The sequence below is a fragment of the Oenanthe melanoleuca genome, chromosome 4 (genome assembly GCF_029582105.1).
Source record: "Oenanthe melanoleuca isolate GR-GAL-2019-014 chromosome 4, OMel1.0, whole genome shotgun sequence".
NCBI classification, from domain to species: Eukaryota; Metazoa; Chordata; class Aves; order Passeriformes; family Muscicapidae; genus Oenanthe; species Oenanthe melanoleuca.
The window spans coordinates 25565285-25582009 of record NC_079337.1 but is presented as its reverse complement, the minus strand read 5'-3'; the positions used below and the strand labels follow the sequence as shown (position 1 = coordinate 25582009).

Sequence of the window (16725 nt, the reverse complement as noted above, 5' to 3'; positions counted from 1 at the left end):
GAGGATCTACTTGAGTGATTACCTAAATTTCTATGGTAAGTGATGTATTTTGGGATTGAGGTTTTAAAGTATACAAAGTTTCTATTCTTTTTGTACTTGCACAGTGTTTTGGACACTTGGTGATTTGCAAAACAAGTGCAATGCAGATCCTTTGCACCAACAAAAGGCAAACACATATAAACCTGTCCAAGGAGAAGGTACTTGCAGCAGCATGGTCTCTCTCTGCCTGCATGCAGTGCTTTCAAAAGGGGTTCATAGCACTCTTCCTACTGCACAGCTTCACAACGAAGAGTGGTTCGTTCATTGTTCAGTGCTACCTTTCTTCCCCCCAGCTTTTACAAGCCAAAAACCAAATTAAAATCTGGTTCAAACTGCCTTGAATTAATCTGAATCTAAAATAAAGAGACTGCTCAGAGAAACAGCATTTAGGTAAGCAAATGGGATTTACAAGCCCATGCAGTTTTTGTTGGTTACTATATATTAAAATGCTAAATAGCAGTCAGTACTAAAAGAAAATGCTTTATAAGAGCAGTACTCAGAGTTTTAACAGTTTTAGGCAATTGCAACAAAAACTATTAAGAAGATGACTAATTTTTACAATTAGTACCTATAATTATTATAAGAGAATTTGCAGGGTCCAGTAGTCAATCACAAAAATTTATTTGTTAATTACAAAAAGCTTTCTATACCCTGGACAAGACTCTGTATTTGGTTTAGAAGAAGTACTTTGGTATAAAGTCAGAAAATGTTCATCACTGTTTGTATCTGGCATTTGGAGTTTAAAGCCTCCTGCTAAATCAGTACTGCAAGTTGATATGTATTTCCTTTTCTTCAGCATGATAAAACTTCTGCCTTCCAGTGACCAGGTTGTGTAGAAAAATCACTTCTGAACTAGCTCCTGTCCACAGGAACACAGATCTGCAGAGCATTTTCGAAGCATTGCAAGGCTGTACTGTTTCCTACTAAGGCTAGAAGTAGAAAACTTGAAGTATGGCAAAATAATTCCCAAGACAAATAAATTTAATTTAAAAATAAATCTTGAAATACATACAGCATTCTAAAGCAGAAATACATGATCTGATTCACACAATACAGATGTGGCTCATTGCTTTTGGATCACTGTCCACAGGGTCACACTTGACCTGTCTCTTAAGTTTAGAAAGCACTTTCTGAGAAATCTCTTTCTCTGGATGAACAGAAAATGGCCTTTTAATGCACTGCTGCTGCTCCCCTTCCCAGCCCCTTAAAGTAAAAGTATTTTTGGTCACTCCAGTTTTACCGTGGTTAGCAATCAGATGTCCTTCTCACAGCAAGAGTCTCTGTACTTATTCAAAAATAGCCCTTTTTAGATATGTCAAGTTAGATGTAAAAAATAACTCCTAATTATTGGACCACCAAAAAATCAATCCTTTAAATAACTGTGCACATCTTACAAATATTTCAAAGGAAAAGCACATCCATTTGTTAGTGTGAATACCACACTGGTCACATAATACCACATAACGTTCATTGTCTCTCTGATGTGACCTTGAATCTCATCAAGTGTTCAAGTCTTCCCCAGAAGCAAGTGCTGAACAGTCAGAATAATGGAGTACTTAAAAGCCCCACTAGAATTAAAACAATAGTAGGGAGGACAGACTTTTCCCTCTTCTTTTCCTGCCATCCTGCTGGAATCTCCATCCTCCTTCAGTCTCATCCCAACTTTTCTGGTTAATACCTCTTTTCCAAAACACCCTAAAGTCCAATTCAGAGGCTTTAAACCTCCCTTTCTGGATTCATGTCTTCTTATTGCTCAATTTCTGTCTATGCAGGTGTGTCTCAATCTCTTGCTTGAAAACAAGCATCCCAAGCTGGCCATGAGAAGCCTCATTCATGGCTTTGGACTGCATGCACATTTTGTACTGCTCTGGAGTCAGCTCATCCAGACACTGCTTTTCATGCCACAGATGGAAGAGACCCCTGACAGGCGTTCGGATCACCATGAGGTTGCTGTGAAGGTACTTGCGGTACAGATGCACATCTTCACCACCCCAGCCTTTAATGTCCAGGTCAAAGCCACCTGACACAAAGAAAATTAAAAAAAAAACTTAGAAATCTGTTAGCAAACTTGATGCTATTAATTGCACTGCAGCCATTTTCTGACTCCAGCCAGCCCTTTAAAGCACACACACTTCCTGTGAACATCAAACTGCTCATCTTCAAATCTTTCACTATCAGATAAGTTTGTTTGTTTGTTTGTTTGTTTGTTTTGTAACTTTATTTATAAGCAGTGCTTAGATTCTGGTAATTCTATGGCACCTAGGAAAAGCCTGAACCACAGGCTATCTAACCACAGCAATACTGCAAATTAGTGACACAGACATACTGGCAAAGAAAAGGGAGGTTGATCATAATTTTCTGTGTTTTAGCAAAAAGGCAGGTGTATTGGAGTGTATTTTTCTTACCTATGTTGATAAAATCAGATCTGTACTGGCAAGTCATCCCAAAACCAAAGTCTCTCCAAAATCCAGTTTCTTTTTTAATAGTCTGCATGGAGGGAAAAGAATGTTTACGTAGAAGCAGAAATACTTTCAGAGTGAGCATTCTGACTTGAATGTGGTTGGAAATAGGAGAAACTGCCCTTTTATTCTTCCCCATATGCATCCACAGCTGGTCCTGAACCCATTTTAGTAAATAATCGTTGGATATATCTGCCCCCTCCTTCCAAACAGCTGTGTTCTTAGCTGTCATGGATGACCCTCCCTGATCCAGAACAATTAGGTTTTGATCCACTTCTGCTGTTGTAGAACAATATCACACCTCTGGCATTTACTTCTTTGCAGGCAAAGCATCCTCCAAAATTGTTAGTTTCTGTGGGATTCACACCTGATGAAAGAAACACATTGGCAAACCAGAGAAGCCAGACTCTGCTGTCAAAGTAGATGGTGGCATCTGCATTGTGGACCACAAGAGCTCTAGAAGAAAACAGTGGCTCTAATATGATCACACTACTGACAGCTTTTTGATTACGTTGATTTTGAGTAACAAGAATAAGCTTCCATTATAGAGCTGCTATATCCACCTAAAATTGAACTCCAGAAATGCTGGGTGATAGATATATGTCCCATAAAAGCCTTTGTAAAAATGAATGGTCTGCCTTCCCGAGATGGACAATAAAAACGTTATGTATTACAGGTAAAAAATAAGAGCACTGATAAACCATGGCTATAATTCTGAAAAGCAGATATCCAAGAACAGATCTCTAAGATCATAATTCATGTGTGTGAGTGACCTAACCCAATCTCATGAGACATTCAAGAGCTTCAAGGTACTGGGACAGGCGTTTAAATCCTCTGAGCAAGTCAGCAGTACTTCACACTCTTGAATTTCTGTTTAGAAACCCTAAGCAGCTGCTTTGGAAAATCTTGACAGAAGGAAAACCTTGTGACAGAATTTTAGAAGATGAGGAAAGAGAATTTCCATTTCCAGGCTCCCAAATCCCAATATTTCCTTTATGAAGAAATGCTCTTTCAAAATTTTCTCTCCTGATTTCTCATTTATGCCTCCCCTTTTTGTTCATAATTCTTGTCACTTCAAATATATTTTTTTTATTATTTTTTTATTTTACTGCTCACATTCCTATACACTTCATTTGTCATTTATCCTTTCCTTGAAACAGCCAGGTCACTGCAGAAGCCAATTAAAAGGAAACAAGATTGTATCTGTCAGGCTTGCACTGTAACAAGAAATCTCCATCTCACACACACACGCACACACACACACACACAGACAGACACAGAGAGAATCACACGCAGAATGGCTGGCTTGGAAGAGACCTCCAAGATCATCACAATGCCCTTACAGCAAGCTACTCATGTGCATTAGCATTATTCCCAGTAGGGCAAGTGGCTGCTGCACAAATCAAATTCTATCAGAGATTTCTGAAGGCTTGTTTTTTTCTTCTCAGCAGCCCAAGTTCCAGGACAGAGAGCTAACACTGTCTTGTTGTATTGGCATAGATCTGGCCTTATGCCCAGTAACTAATGTGGGCTAAAAATATAAAAATATACATTAATATGTGATTGGCTGTACTTCTTTAAATCAAGAAGCTTTTCTGACATAAGCATCACATTTTGTGACTCAAATATTAGCTATAAATATTTTCACAATCCTGACAATGTACTTTGTGGATTTTATGCTAGCTTGACAGCTAAACTCGTTCATTCCCTAAGCACAATTCTTACAAGCTTAAGGATCCCTGACAGACTCTGAGCAGAGAGAGAAAAGCTTATGTGAATCCCATGGTATGATCAGAACAAGTTTCTTCTGAGAAAAAAAAACAGTACAAGGGATTTTCCAGACTCTGTGGTAAAAGGCTTTCTGGCTATATTTTTCATAACACATAGATCAGTAGACAAAAAAATACTTTAAAATAGTTTGGATGGACTTTTCAAACTCCCATTCTTCATTTTTATAGAGGAACTGTACAAGGTGGGTGTAGTGATCACAGAAGACTGGACTCAGATCCCAAGTGATCTTTTTCAACTGTGACTCTCCCTGGGCTCACACCACCCCTAAATCTTATCTACCCAGAACAACAATAGAAGCTGGGATGCTCTGGTGACAGTGTCCCAGGCCCTAATAAGTGCAGTGCCTGGTAGTAAGAGAGGCAGATGTGGCAGGTTAGGACCTGGCCCAGAGGAACTGAATGAAGCTGCAAAGCTGGCTTATGTTTCAATTTGAAAATTCAGCCACTTAGCAGCACTAGTGGGCAGAGGTCTGTGACTCAATGACTCTGGAGAGAAGAAAGACTCCCTTCTATGAGGACTTTAGGTTCAAAAACGGTGCAACACCAGAGCACAAGAGAATGGAAAACAGTGTTTACAGCAATGCCAAGCAACGTTTTGGTCACTAACATTCATGTGAACCTCTCATCTGTGAGCTCTTTCTTCCTCACAATAACTCCCTCCTCATCCAGGAAACTCATACATGTATTAATCATATGCCTTATCAAGAATAAGCAGGTGAGATGAAAAGCAGTGGAGTTGTGCTGTGTTGTATCAGTGCCAGGATAAAATGACAGCCCCAAGCATGTGATTTGACTTAGACACTTCAGAAACACACTGCTCGCAGACAGTTCACTCATGAACTGTGGGATGGAAAAGGCCACTGTAAGGTGTTCAGTTTAGTGGGGGAATAACTCTGACAGCCCCTGGAATTCTCTTTTTATTGACTGATCTAAGGACAGCTCTGCTTTTTACAAATGTTAGGTCTTCAAATGCAGTATTCAGTGATAGGAATAAATTACAAGTCAAGGACTGTCACCCAAGATAGCGCACCATGCTCACTAGTTAGGAAATTCCTTCTAGCAGAGAATCAGACATTTTTAAAATTCTTAGTTTCCATGTAAAAAAACTTCAAAAAACTTTAAAAATAAATGGCACCAATATACTTCCCAGTGAAACATACCTGCATACTCACAGTAAGATGAGTATTGTAGTTAATTTTGTCTGTGTGGTGGTCACTGTACACAAGGAATAGGGAAATGCTATCCAAGAGCACATGTACCTTTAAAAAATGCTTTGTTCAAATAAAAGCAGACATTCAGAGAAGCATGTACTTACCAGCTGTTGTTCTAAAGATGGGATGGAATCATGGTGACCATAAATTATACTGGGGTTATACTGGCTGAACAGAACAGGATAAAATACCTTCTTCCCTGGAAATGACAATGGAGTTATTTTTTTTTAAAAACTGTATAGAATACACTTGTCTCTTACAAGGTACAGTCCAGGCCTGACCAAATCCAAAGTCACACAAGTTTTGCACTGAGCTTATGCTCTTTCCACGAGAATGTGAATGTGAGGGTATAATTAATAAAAAGATCCTGTTCCAGAAAGCATAGGTGCTGACGGCAAGAGATTCTATCACATTGGGAGCAGAAACTGTTACAACTGATTTACAGTAGCTTCATTACCAATTTAAAGGCAAGAATACTCTGGTGAGGGATTTTACATAAGAGGTAGAACCAGCTGAAAGACAATGCACTTCATGAAAAGCAGTACCTGGCTGTGTGTTCAATCTACAGGAGTTCAAGAATTCGGCTGTGAAGTATATGTCCACATCACAAAAAAAGAGAACAACATTGTTTCCTTTCCAAAATCGAGCACCAACATCTAATCCTTTGCCCCTGGAAAACTCTTCATTCAACTGGATAAAGGTAAAGTTCTTGAAGTTGGCTGACCTAGAAGGAAAATATTCAGCAATTTATCCTGTCCATACAGCTCTTAATACAAGTCGGAGCTGGGAACCTCATATGAAAGAATTAAAGTAGAAATCTATAGTTTCACAGTTCTGAGAAGAGCTGGAAGGAGGAGATGTCCTGTTTGACTCCTAAGATTTCCACTATGTCTATCTATTTTCAGAGTTTGACCTGTGTATTCACACTTTAGCTTTCCTGTCACAGACTTTCTTTGGGCAGATCTCACAAAAATCCCAACAAGGTTTAGATTAACAAAAATACCTTCAGTATGCAAATTTCAATTACCCGTGGTTACATTACTGTGTCTATACAAGGGTCTTCCTATACAGAGAAGACGAGCAAAAGGCTGCAGTGCCACATGATCTTGACAAACACAGCTATGTAACCAAACTCAAAGAGCAGAACTTTGTCCTTTACTGAAATTGTCTTTCACCTGCTTTTGGAAGTCAGTTTTCAGTCCTAACAGTTAAAGCCACTTTCAAAGAACTAAAGAGTTACCAGTGTGTGGGGGGAGGAAAAAAAGGAAAAAAAAAAACCTGCTCTGCAGTTCTAAAGACTACTCTTTGGGACTTTGGGTAATACCATTTTTATTTGATACAAAAAGAAAGCTATTTTCTGCAATGTACTTTAGAACCCTTTGGCACAACTATGAGTTTTGAGTTGTCAAGTCTCCATGTAGGATTGCTGTATATGAACAGCACACACCAGATGTTCAGGTACTTACTTAGATGTATTTTCAAGTATTGATTTGACTTCATTCATTTGTTCCTTTCCAAAGTAAACTACAGTGAGGTGAATTCTCCCATCCTGCTGAATGCCCATTTCCCTGGAGAAAAGATACAGATTTGTGACTTGTCCCAAAAGATAGCTTCCTTCAATAACCTACAGCAGCTGGGGAAGGCAGAGTAGGGTGAACCTTGGAGGCATTCCTGGGGACATGATTCACTGACAGACATTCTTGTCCTGACAAAGTGGCTCATTTTCTCCCTTAGAAGGAACAGATATCAGGCAGATATCAGATAACAGTCTATCAGGTGCAAGCTCTACAAGCAGAATTTGTTATATTAATAGGACACTGTTAAAAGAGGCCATCCAGCCCCAGGAAGAATGATCAGGCAGGCAACAACTTCAGCACTCGGAAGAATATGAGAAGGGGGATTTTTATAATACCTTATGTCATAACCTTGAGTTTTTGTAACAGATATTCCAGAGTTCAGATCTTTGGCATTTACTAAACCTAACTATTAAGCAGAGCTCAAAAGCATAGCTCAAGGGTAAGACCAATCTGAACAAGTGCTAGAACCATGCCTCACTTGCACCAAGTTTAGCTAGCAAGAGTTCATCTATAATCAGTAGAGAGATAAGTATGACCAGAGGGCGATTTCTCCCAGTCTAAAACAAGATAATCACAATACTAATCAGATGGCTAATTTAGATAAGGAGCCTATTCTTACATGGCTGTAATTAGACAAAACATCCCATTGTAAGAGTCAATATCTTTTGATAACACAGTCTTTTCTAGGCAGCTATTTAAAGTTACATCTCAATTAAGCTCTCTCTCTGAACATAGTGCCTGTGCTGAAAAAAAACAGTTGAAGAGTAACTATGCTGAGAGTTCAAATACATTTCCTGCTTGCCTTATTTTTTCCTTAATATTTTATCTAATGGAGCCTAGCAAAGTGTCTGGGAGCACTGAGTCCCCTTTTCCTCAGAAATGCTCCTTTGCAACTACTGCATGAAATTCTCATGTTGCCACAATTGTATGTGCCAAACAAACAGATAGAGACTCTTAGGTCAGGTACATGCAAATCAGAACCCCTGATGACTGGAATATAATTGCCTTAACTGCTAATTACAATGCATTAAGCAACCAAATGCCTTTCAGTCTGTTATCTCAAAAATCACTTAGTGGCACAATGAACAGTTATGTAAAAGTAGCAGTGAGTGAGGTCTTGATAACTCCTTTAATTGCATCTTACTTTCCAAGTAAGAAAAAGTAAAGGCAGCATTGAAGGAAACCCACCTGAAATTCTGCATGAATTGCCGAAATTTGCTGGCTCTCTTGGCCAGTGGCACAATGACATTAATAAGTGTGTCAGCCATATTGACATTTTCATTTTTCACTTTCATTACAGGACCAAATGGCCGGAATAAAACAATCTTCTTGAACTGATGTTTTGCATCGCCTTTGAAAGTCAGCTCATACAATGTGCCTTTGTTTTTTTCTGTGCGGTAGATCCCTGCACAAAAACAAAAAAGGAAGAGATTTTTGGATTTAAGTTGGGCTCCAGGGAAAAAAAGGAGAAAGTCTTAAGTTGCTACAGCTAAGCTGAAAATGTAGAAGAAGCAATGGGGTATTTACCAATACCCCAAAAACCAATACACAGTCCACCATCGTTCAAGGGGGCCATCACTGTAGCAGGGACACAACCTTGGGTTCCAGGAGCTGTTTGGTATTCTTGCAGGCACATTCCAAGGCTTGGCTGAGTTACAAGCCCCTGAAGGCTACGAACTGCTCACTTTCAGTATAACCCAGCAGACATACTGTCCTTAGTTTTCATACTGCTTCAATTGCACACTACAGACAGGCATGGTAATGGGATGCAGAGAGACTGCAAAGGCAGTCTGCCTCTCTGTAACAGGAGGGATTAGGCCATCTCCCAGAAAGGCAATTTCCCAATGAGCACTGGGAGATTCTCTGGAAAGTTCCCTGATAAAACTATGCAACCAGGCCCCAGCCAACAACTTCTCCCACTGCCATTCAGGACAAAACTCTCCTGTTACTCAATTCTCAAGAGACTGCTATTTTCTTTATGGTAGCCCACTCCTGGTGAAGTAATGGTCTGCATGGATGATACTACAGTTTGTCAGAGGCTAGACAAGGATACTTAATTCATACAATCATGTATTTATTTCCTATATAGAAAGAACTTTTAACATAATTGATGGGTGAAACTGGATTGGTTCATGCTGAGGGCCAGCATGAACTATAAAAGTCCTGATCATGCCACACTAAAATACTATAATATCCTAAATGAAATTAATTCGACAAAAAGGCTATAGATTTTACCCACTCTAAATGATACTTCAGTCCCTATAGTATATACTGAAATAAAGCTTTTTCACTGACAAATCCATTATGTTTAAGAAAGAAAAATTAATGCTAATTCTAACTACTCATTATGCCACTGTAAACGTCTTAACAACTTAATCAGTACAAGAGTATAATTGCAATGCCTTCCATCACTTGCAGAAGTTAAAGAGACAAGCACAAACATCTTGAAAAAACCCCTCCTCTTAACTTGTTTTTCTTTTCTTTTTTTCCCCCTCTCTATCTGGCTAGGAAGAACAGCTTCTTCTGGTTATGAAAAACAAGACCAAAATAAGGCTTGCTTTTATTTTTTAATCTTGGTTATTCCCTGATGTGTAACAGTGCTGGGCATCTGAACCATAGACTGTCAGTTCTGTCTGTATTTCTTGTGAAGGTCTGTGTCAAAGTTTTCTTCAAGGAGCAAAGTGACATGATCTCTTTGTCTTATATTGCATCTTTTACATTGGTATAATCAAAAGATTAATGAGGCATGATTTTATCTGGAGAGAGTTCTGTGGACTGTCTTATCTTCACTATCATTCTCCAAGTGTTTCATTCTTAATGAACACTTCAGCTGACTAATATATGCAAATTTACTGATCTATTATTCATATCATGTTTTATCTTTAATATAAGCTGATTCAACAAATGCTCCAATCCTCCTTCTAGCATAGGAAATCAATCTAGGGAGATAGCAGCTCCATAATTCTTTTAGTGCTAATCTTTCAAAGTTGTGCCCTTGACTCCTCCTAGCTTTTTTCATAGAGTCTGCCCAAGCTGCAGACCATGAACTACATCTGTTACTGAACTGGAGCTCATCTGAATAGTGACCTAATAGCTTCTTGATTTCCTCCTCCTGGTGGCCAGAGAATAGAAATCTGGGCCTTTGAATTCTGCTTACCCATTTATTCTTACAGAAAGCCTGATGATGATCTGAATGCATTGTTTGGTGCACTCATTTGCTCAGGCAGTTTCTGAACACAGGTTTTACCAAGGAAGTTTGTGTTTGAAAGGTTAAGGCAACATTTTGACATTCAGCTAAACAAAATTCTAAACTAAATCTGATTTGCATTCTCTTTAGAGATAAATTGATAGGACGGTTTCACATATTTGACATAGTGAACTGGTATTTTCATAATAAAAAAGATCTAAATTAAATTAACAAATCTAATAGTATCTACCATGCAACATCTCAGCTTTTGCTTTTACATTCTCTTTTACCTATCCCAGCCAAGAAACAATGACCTCACAAATACCATTTCCCTGGAGGGATGAACTGCACAGTAACAGAAGCCTTGCCAAGTAAGTATCTTAAAGAAAAATGCAAGTTGTGACCTGACTGGGGTCTCTCCTAGGGCTATACACACAGATGCTGCTTCTAATTCTGTAGTTTTGTTCTTGTTTAGGACTTCTACAATGGCTGAAAACAAGTAGCTTAGATGAAGGCAAGGCTCCCTTGTGCAAAATGGTAAACTAAGAATTTATAATCCTAATGTTTTATACTGAAGAGAACTGTATGCAAGTTCAATGCCTCTAATTAAAGATGGCTATTCATGATGAATATTTAAACTATTTATTTTTCATTTTTAAGTATTTTCCTTTCAAAGTGAGAGGAATGTTACATTTGTCTTTACAAATAAATTGTAAATCTGTTGGTAGATAAAATTAGCACCTAGAGATAAAAGAAACAATGGGAGAGATTACACTGATTGGTGAATAGAAAAAGAGATTTGCCTTTACAAACAAACTGTAGGTTTGCTGGTAAATGAAATTGGGTAACAGAAGATGAAAGAAGCAACAGGGGGGGAAACTATGAATTCTACAAGAATTAAAAATTAAAAGGGAGGGTTTACATTAGAGGGGAATGTCAGGTGTCAGGCGTTCCAGGAAGTCTGTGCCTCTCGAGTACCTCAGCCAATGGGGAAAGAGAGAGGGAAAAGCGGCCAGGAAATTAGGATAAAAATGGAGGCTGCGTCCTCCAAAAATTCGAGAGATCCCAGGGGAATGCCCCATGGCCTCTCCCTTTATTCGAATAAAGCAAAAAGGACTCCTCTGTCTCCTTTTTGGACATAAACCTCTGGTGTTTGTGGATTAATTTTCCTTACAAAAGTATCTTCTTTTTAGAAGCAGAGAACAAAGTGATTTGCCCAAGAGCAGGCAGTGAGTCTTGGAAATTAATCTGAATGTCTTGAGTCACTCTGGGTACTCACCCAGTAGAACATCCTGCCTTTTACACATTTTTTCCATTTCCAAAGGCACTATTTTATTTGTGCCACCAGGACTTTTTATGTGATTCAGAAAGCTGTGTCGAACAGCCTCAATTCCAAGATATGAACTATGAGGAGAGGAAAAAAATAGTCTCAAAGAAGTAAACAAAAAACCTTTTCCATAAAAGATTGCTTCTGAAATGAAAGCCTTGGAAAGGCTAATTATCCAATATGGATAAAAGACGGTTAATTGATCATCTCTTGCTTCTATTACAGCAGAAATGTTTCAGAATATATGCCATTCCTTTCAGAGGCAGGGAGAAAAGTCAAAGCCTCTGGAAACCCAATGTAAAATTAAGCAAAAAAAATTCTGTGTCATCAGAATAGCCCTAAGATGAAGGAAAAGAAGTGAAAAGCAGAAATGGCCTGGGCTGAAGAACTGATGAAAGAGCAGTAAGTCTCCATTCTTCAGAGCAACAATTACCAGAGCTCTCTAAAGAAATGGGAAATACCTGATGTCTTTTCAGCAGAGCAGGCAAACAAATGTCACCTACATGGATATACATGAAACGTGCAACTAGCAAACAGCCATGCATTCTTAACAAAATACTGTTGAGTGGAAGACTATTCTAACCTCAGTTCCACAGACTACAAGCTTCAAATCTCCTAGTGTCATTAGAAACACTTCTGGACTCAGGTTCATTAGTTCCCTTCTGTTAGATGATGTAGGAGCCATTATGAGGATTTATCAGAATTTGTTGTCCTCGTTTAAACTCAGTACTAAAATGATCTTCTCACTTCACATGCATTAAAATACAGCATCTTATCCTTTGATGGAAAGCATCATTCCTTTCTTCCAATAAGTTTCCATGGCAAAATTCCATCAGATAGACCACTACCAGTAGCTGTCCATTTGAGAAAGCAAAACTACTCCTTTTTCATTTGCCTCTGAGACCTTGAATAAAATTCCAGTCACTAGACAGCCACACACTTCAAGCAGGAAAATTTATGATCCAGCATATTTGAAGGTGTTATAGCAGGGCATTTCTTAACCAATGCAGGGATTTTCTGGAACTGTTCATATCACAAAAGAGTATCATCAGGCAGTGATTCCATTCACTTATGGAACACGCTACGGAGGCTTGTCAGTCTCTGAATTATTATCTCCATCTCTGAGAAAATAAACAACTCCCAGATCTATTTGGAACCCCCATGCTATTTACATAAATTACATAAATGACCTGACTTGTTGTCCTGCTTTCTGAGCAACTGGCTTTCTACTGGAAACAGAGCAGTCCTTTGCCTGCTTATAATACACAGAAATTTCTGGTTTTTTCTCATGCTGTTTCTTACTGACTCCCCTTGGCAGAAAGCTAGTGGGAGGAATAAGGGGAAGAGGCGAGTATTACAGCAGCTGAATAACCCAAGTGCCTCTGTCAAAAGAGAAGCTAAGCAGAGCAGCCACCAGATGGATACATCTCTAGCTCCAGGGAGAAGGTGTGGCTCTCTTGGTTTTGATTAAGGACGGGAGGGAAACGGAAAATTCCACTACATGTCAGCTATTACTCTGGAAGGAGAACTGAGAATCCTATCCAAATTTCACATAACAGCAAATCTGCTGGGCAGGAGTTTAACTCAGATATAAAGTACTAGGGTCATAGTCTAATTTCCACGCACAAGTAATTCTGTCTAGAAACTGCAGAGGATGCAACACTAATTTTAAGATACCCCAGCCACAGAGACAAAACATTTCTCCTTAAATGCAAGAAGTGTTTGAAGAAACATTTGCCTCTACAAAGACAAGAATAAATGCACAAAATTTAAAAAAGGAAGAGATACAGACCCCAATTGAGTTTATTGTCACACACCACCACCCTACCTGTTGTCATATGCTAGCAATGAGCTGGTACTGAAAATGTGGTATCAGGTGCCAGATGTGATCCACAAGAAAATAAAGATCCACAAAGGAGGCCCAAGAAAACAAGATTACTGTGCACAGCTCTATGATCGAGCAAGGCTGAGGATCAGCAACACACTTGAGTAAAGCTAGTGTCAAAGGCATTCCTGTATACAGCAGAAACAAGGACACAAATCCCACATACTGACAGCAGCAGTTCAGATTTTAAATCCTGTCTCTGACTCTGATTACCTGATTTTCACTTCAGCACATCTCTCCACCTAATCAACCTTAAGATGAGAGTGGTAGCACCCCACATTTAACATAAGAGAGGCACACAGCTTTTGTGTGCTGTTATTGCTAAAGCAGCTGGAAAACACTTAAAGGGTAAGTGCTATTACTTTCAGTGCAAATCTGGACACTCCCAGAAATCTCCAGCTGCCCATGGCAGTTCCAGAAAATGAAAACAGCTGGCTTGATGGATTCATGGTTGCTGTGTTCCTGGACTTACTCTAAGTTGCCAGAAGCTGACATAGAATCCAGCTTATTATTCACTTATTGTGTAGGCAGTAGCACCTGCAGAGCACTGTTTCCAAAGCAAGTTCAGAGTCTAAACTATACTTGAAATGCAGAACTGAACAGACAACTCAGTCCTCCCTACAAACACGGAAGTTACACAGAGCAATGGATTTGTCCTTTGATTGGCAGTTTTTGCCATTCTTGAAGTTGAGGGAAAAGAAAGTGACAAGAGGCGACAGAGATCTCCAAAGGGATTTGGCAGGGCAATTTTCTGCCAAGTCTCTTTGTTACCAGCCCCAATACATAGATCACTGCACTTGCAAACAAATCAGTCTGCACTGATGAGTGAGAATTAGAATTTGCTCCCTTGCACCTACAGAAGCAAGGACATGCCCCACAGGGGAGGACACAAGGAAGGTTCCTTGAGCTCACACTGAGGTGCACAGGCCTCCAGTTTTCTGAGCTCTGAGTCACATGAAAGGCTTCCTCCCTCTGGAGTATTTCACTATGGTATAAGAAAGCCAGCAAGACCATTAGTGCATAAAGAACGTCCACAGAGCCAGCACTAGTGTGCATCTCTTCCCCACGTCTTTCTGTACTTGTTCCCCAAGCACAGCACTGGTACCCAGTCAAAGATCCTTGATTGTGCATAAAGGCAGACTCACAGCTTAATTGATTAAGCAATGTGTGGCAGGAAACATCTCCTATCTCCTCACCCCTTGCATGGAAGAGCTGGTGCCAAACAGTCATACATGCTTGTTCAGCACCTATAAAAACTGTAGAAACATATTTTGAAAAGATTAACTAAACAACAAACAGAAAGGAGGAGAATGGCAGCATGGATTTGAGCTGCAGTTGCCAATGTTAACACTGGAAATAGATCTGGGATTGCAGCCTGTGTCACTTCTTGCTTTGTCAATTTTGAGGCAAGTGCACGACTAGAGAGCTGTGAGCGCACATTGTTGTCACTACAGGAGACTGGCAGGCTTTGTTGTCACAAAGTCCTGTTCCCCAAGAAAGCTGCCATTTTGCAATTGTGCCTGAGACAGCATCGCTGGGTCACAGCACTAACACCATCCCAGACATCTGTGCTCTGACACAGTTGCAATCTTGCTCAGTAACTCAGTCACACCAGAACTCCTCCTCAGCACCCTGTGGACCTTCTAATCTGCTCTCTGCATACGAACCTTCAACGAAGTCGGAGGCTGTGTACACACGGGGCTTTGCTTTGCTGACCCCATCTGGCTTGTTCAAGCTCCCCACTGCTAACTCGATCACCTCTATCAACTCATCCCGCTTGTCCTTCCTTACAGGTTTCTCCTCTGGGTGCCGTGTCAGCCCTGTCTCCAGCTGGTACACCTTCTGGAGGGTGAAGCTCTCAAAGGGCACTGCTGCATACTCTGTGGACAGCTTAACACCGCTGTGCACCTCTGCTTTGTCCACTTGGGAACGGAGGAAAGCTAACAGGTTGTCCTGGGCCTTTTCTGGCTTACTGTGGTCAAACTGGATGTCCAAGGAGTCTGGGTACTGGTTCTGCATGCTTTTAAGCTGCTCAGTCCTGCCCTGGAGCTCAGCCTTCAACTGAGCAATTTGTTTCTTCAGGCTGATGATGTAATTGCGGTGTTGCTCTTCTTGCTCTTGTAGAATGGCTTCATATCCCTCCTTCACAGTTGGACTGTGCACCCTGGGCAAGGCAAGCTGCTGGTTGTCACCCTTGGGTGTGCAAGCCAACATATAAACAATAGACATTGAGCAACAGGTCACCACCAGCAGGCCTACAAGTCGGGGAAGAAATAGAATAAATCCTCGTCGGAGCATCATATCTCAAAAAGCAGAGTCTAATCCTACACATGAAACAGTTCTTATATCCATGCAGTGCCACAGAGGCCTCTGATCTTGGAGTACTCTTACACAGATGCATGTATGTGCAGGAACTAGTTTGTCAGCTCTCTTGAAATGTGTGCTCTGCCTCTGTATGGAGCTCTCTCTGGTGCATACCCAGCAGGACCAAAAGACAAGTTGTGAAGCAGACACCTGATCCTCATGGCAACACCTATGTTGCTGCAATGTGATCAGAAGGTGGCTGATGGAACCTGGGGACCTAAAAGATAAAGGACAAAGACAGACAAGTTAGAATTTGGTGAGTCAGCCTAGTCCATTTAGAGTGTTCTAATTTACCTTGTTTCTCAGCTGCTCTAGCAGATCTCAAAGCTGTGAAGTGCTTGGGCTAAGACCCTAAAGGTGCCAAGATCCTTATGCGGAAAATCTTGTATGCATCCCTTTCATTGTTAATAACATGGCTTGGCCCATTGCCAATGGAAAACTAGTCCAGGCCTCGAAGACTCCCGTGCTTCAGAATTACTAGGAAGTGTCTAGTGGTCAGATGCTAAAGTGCTCAGTTAAACCAGGCATTGATGGTCCTTCAGGTGTTCTCAAACCATGGAGTGTTCACTCAAGTTTTGAAAGGCACTCAGTCCCACAGCTACCACATATATTTTAGCTTCCAGGCATGTTTTTTCCAAAACACTAGGTGACAGATATGGGCCATTTGAACATATTAAGCCTGACCTGGAACAGAAATGTGATCACCAGAAAGCTAAAAACTATTATCAAGGCAAATTACTGCAACTATCATTGTTTGACATATCCTACCAGATGCTCCTGTAAAGAGCAAATAATGAGGAAGAATTTTGAAACTGTCATAATTGCACATTGTTTTAACAATTCAAGACCTTCTTTCATTTCTCATAACATTATGAGAAGCTGTGCA

The 16725-nt window shown here is 40.1% G+C and overlaps 1 protein-coding gene across 5 annotated transcripts in view; it reads right to left on the bottom strand.

The window, feature by feature from the left end:
• Nucleotides 1–657: 657 nt before the first annotated feature.
• Nucleotides 658–16725, bottom strand: part of CSGALNACT1 (chondroitin sulfate N-acetylgalactosaminyltransferase 1) — a 40348-nt gene continuing 24280 nt past the window's right edge. For all 5 annotated transcript variants that reach the window (XM_056489870.1, XM_056489869.1, XM_056489868.1 and 2 more), the window contains 7 exons: nt 15143–16056; nt 8265–8481; nt 6966–7067; nt 6045–6223; nt 5604–5698; nt 2445–2526; nt 658–2059 (listed from right to left, as the gene is read on the bottom strand). In XM_056489870.1, the coding sequence (XP_056345845.1) occupies nt 1776–2059; nt 2445–2526; nt 5604–5698; nt 6045–6223; nt 6966–7067; nt 8265–8481; nt 15143–15776 (1593 nt within the window). In that variant the 5' untranslated portion in view covers nt 15777–16056 and the 3' untranslated portion in view covers nt 658–1775. The remainder of the gene's footprint in view (nt 2060–2444; nt 2527–5603; nt 5699–6044; nt 6224–6965; nt 7068–8264; nt 8482–15142; nt 16057–16725) is intronic.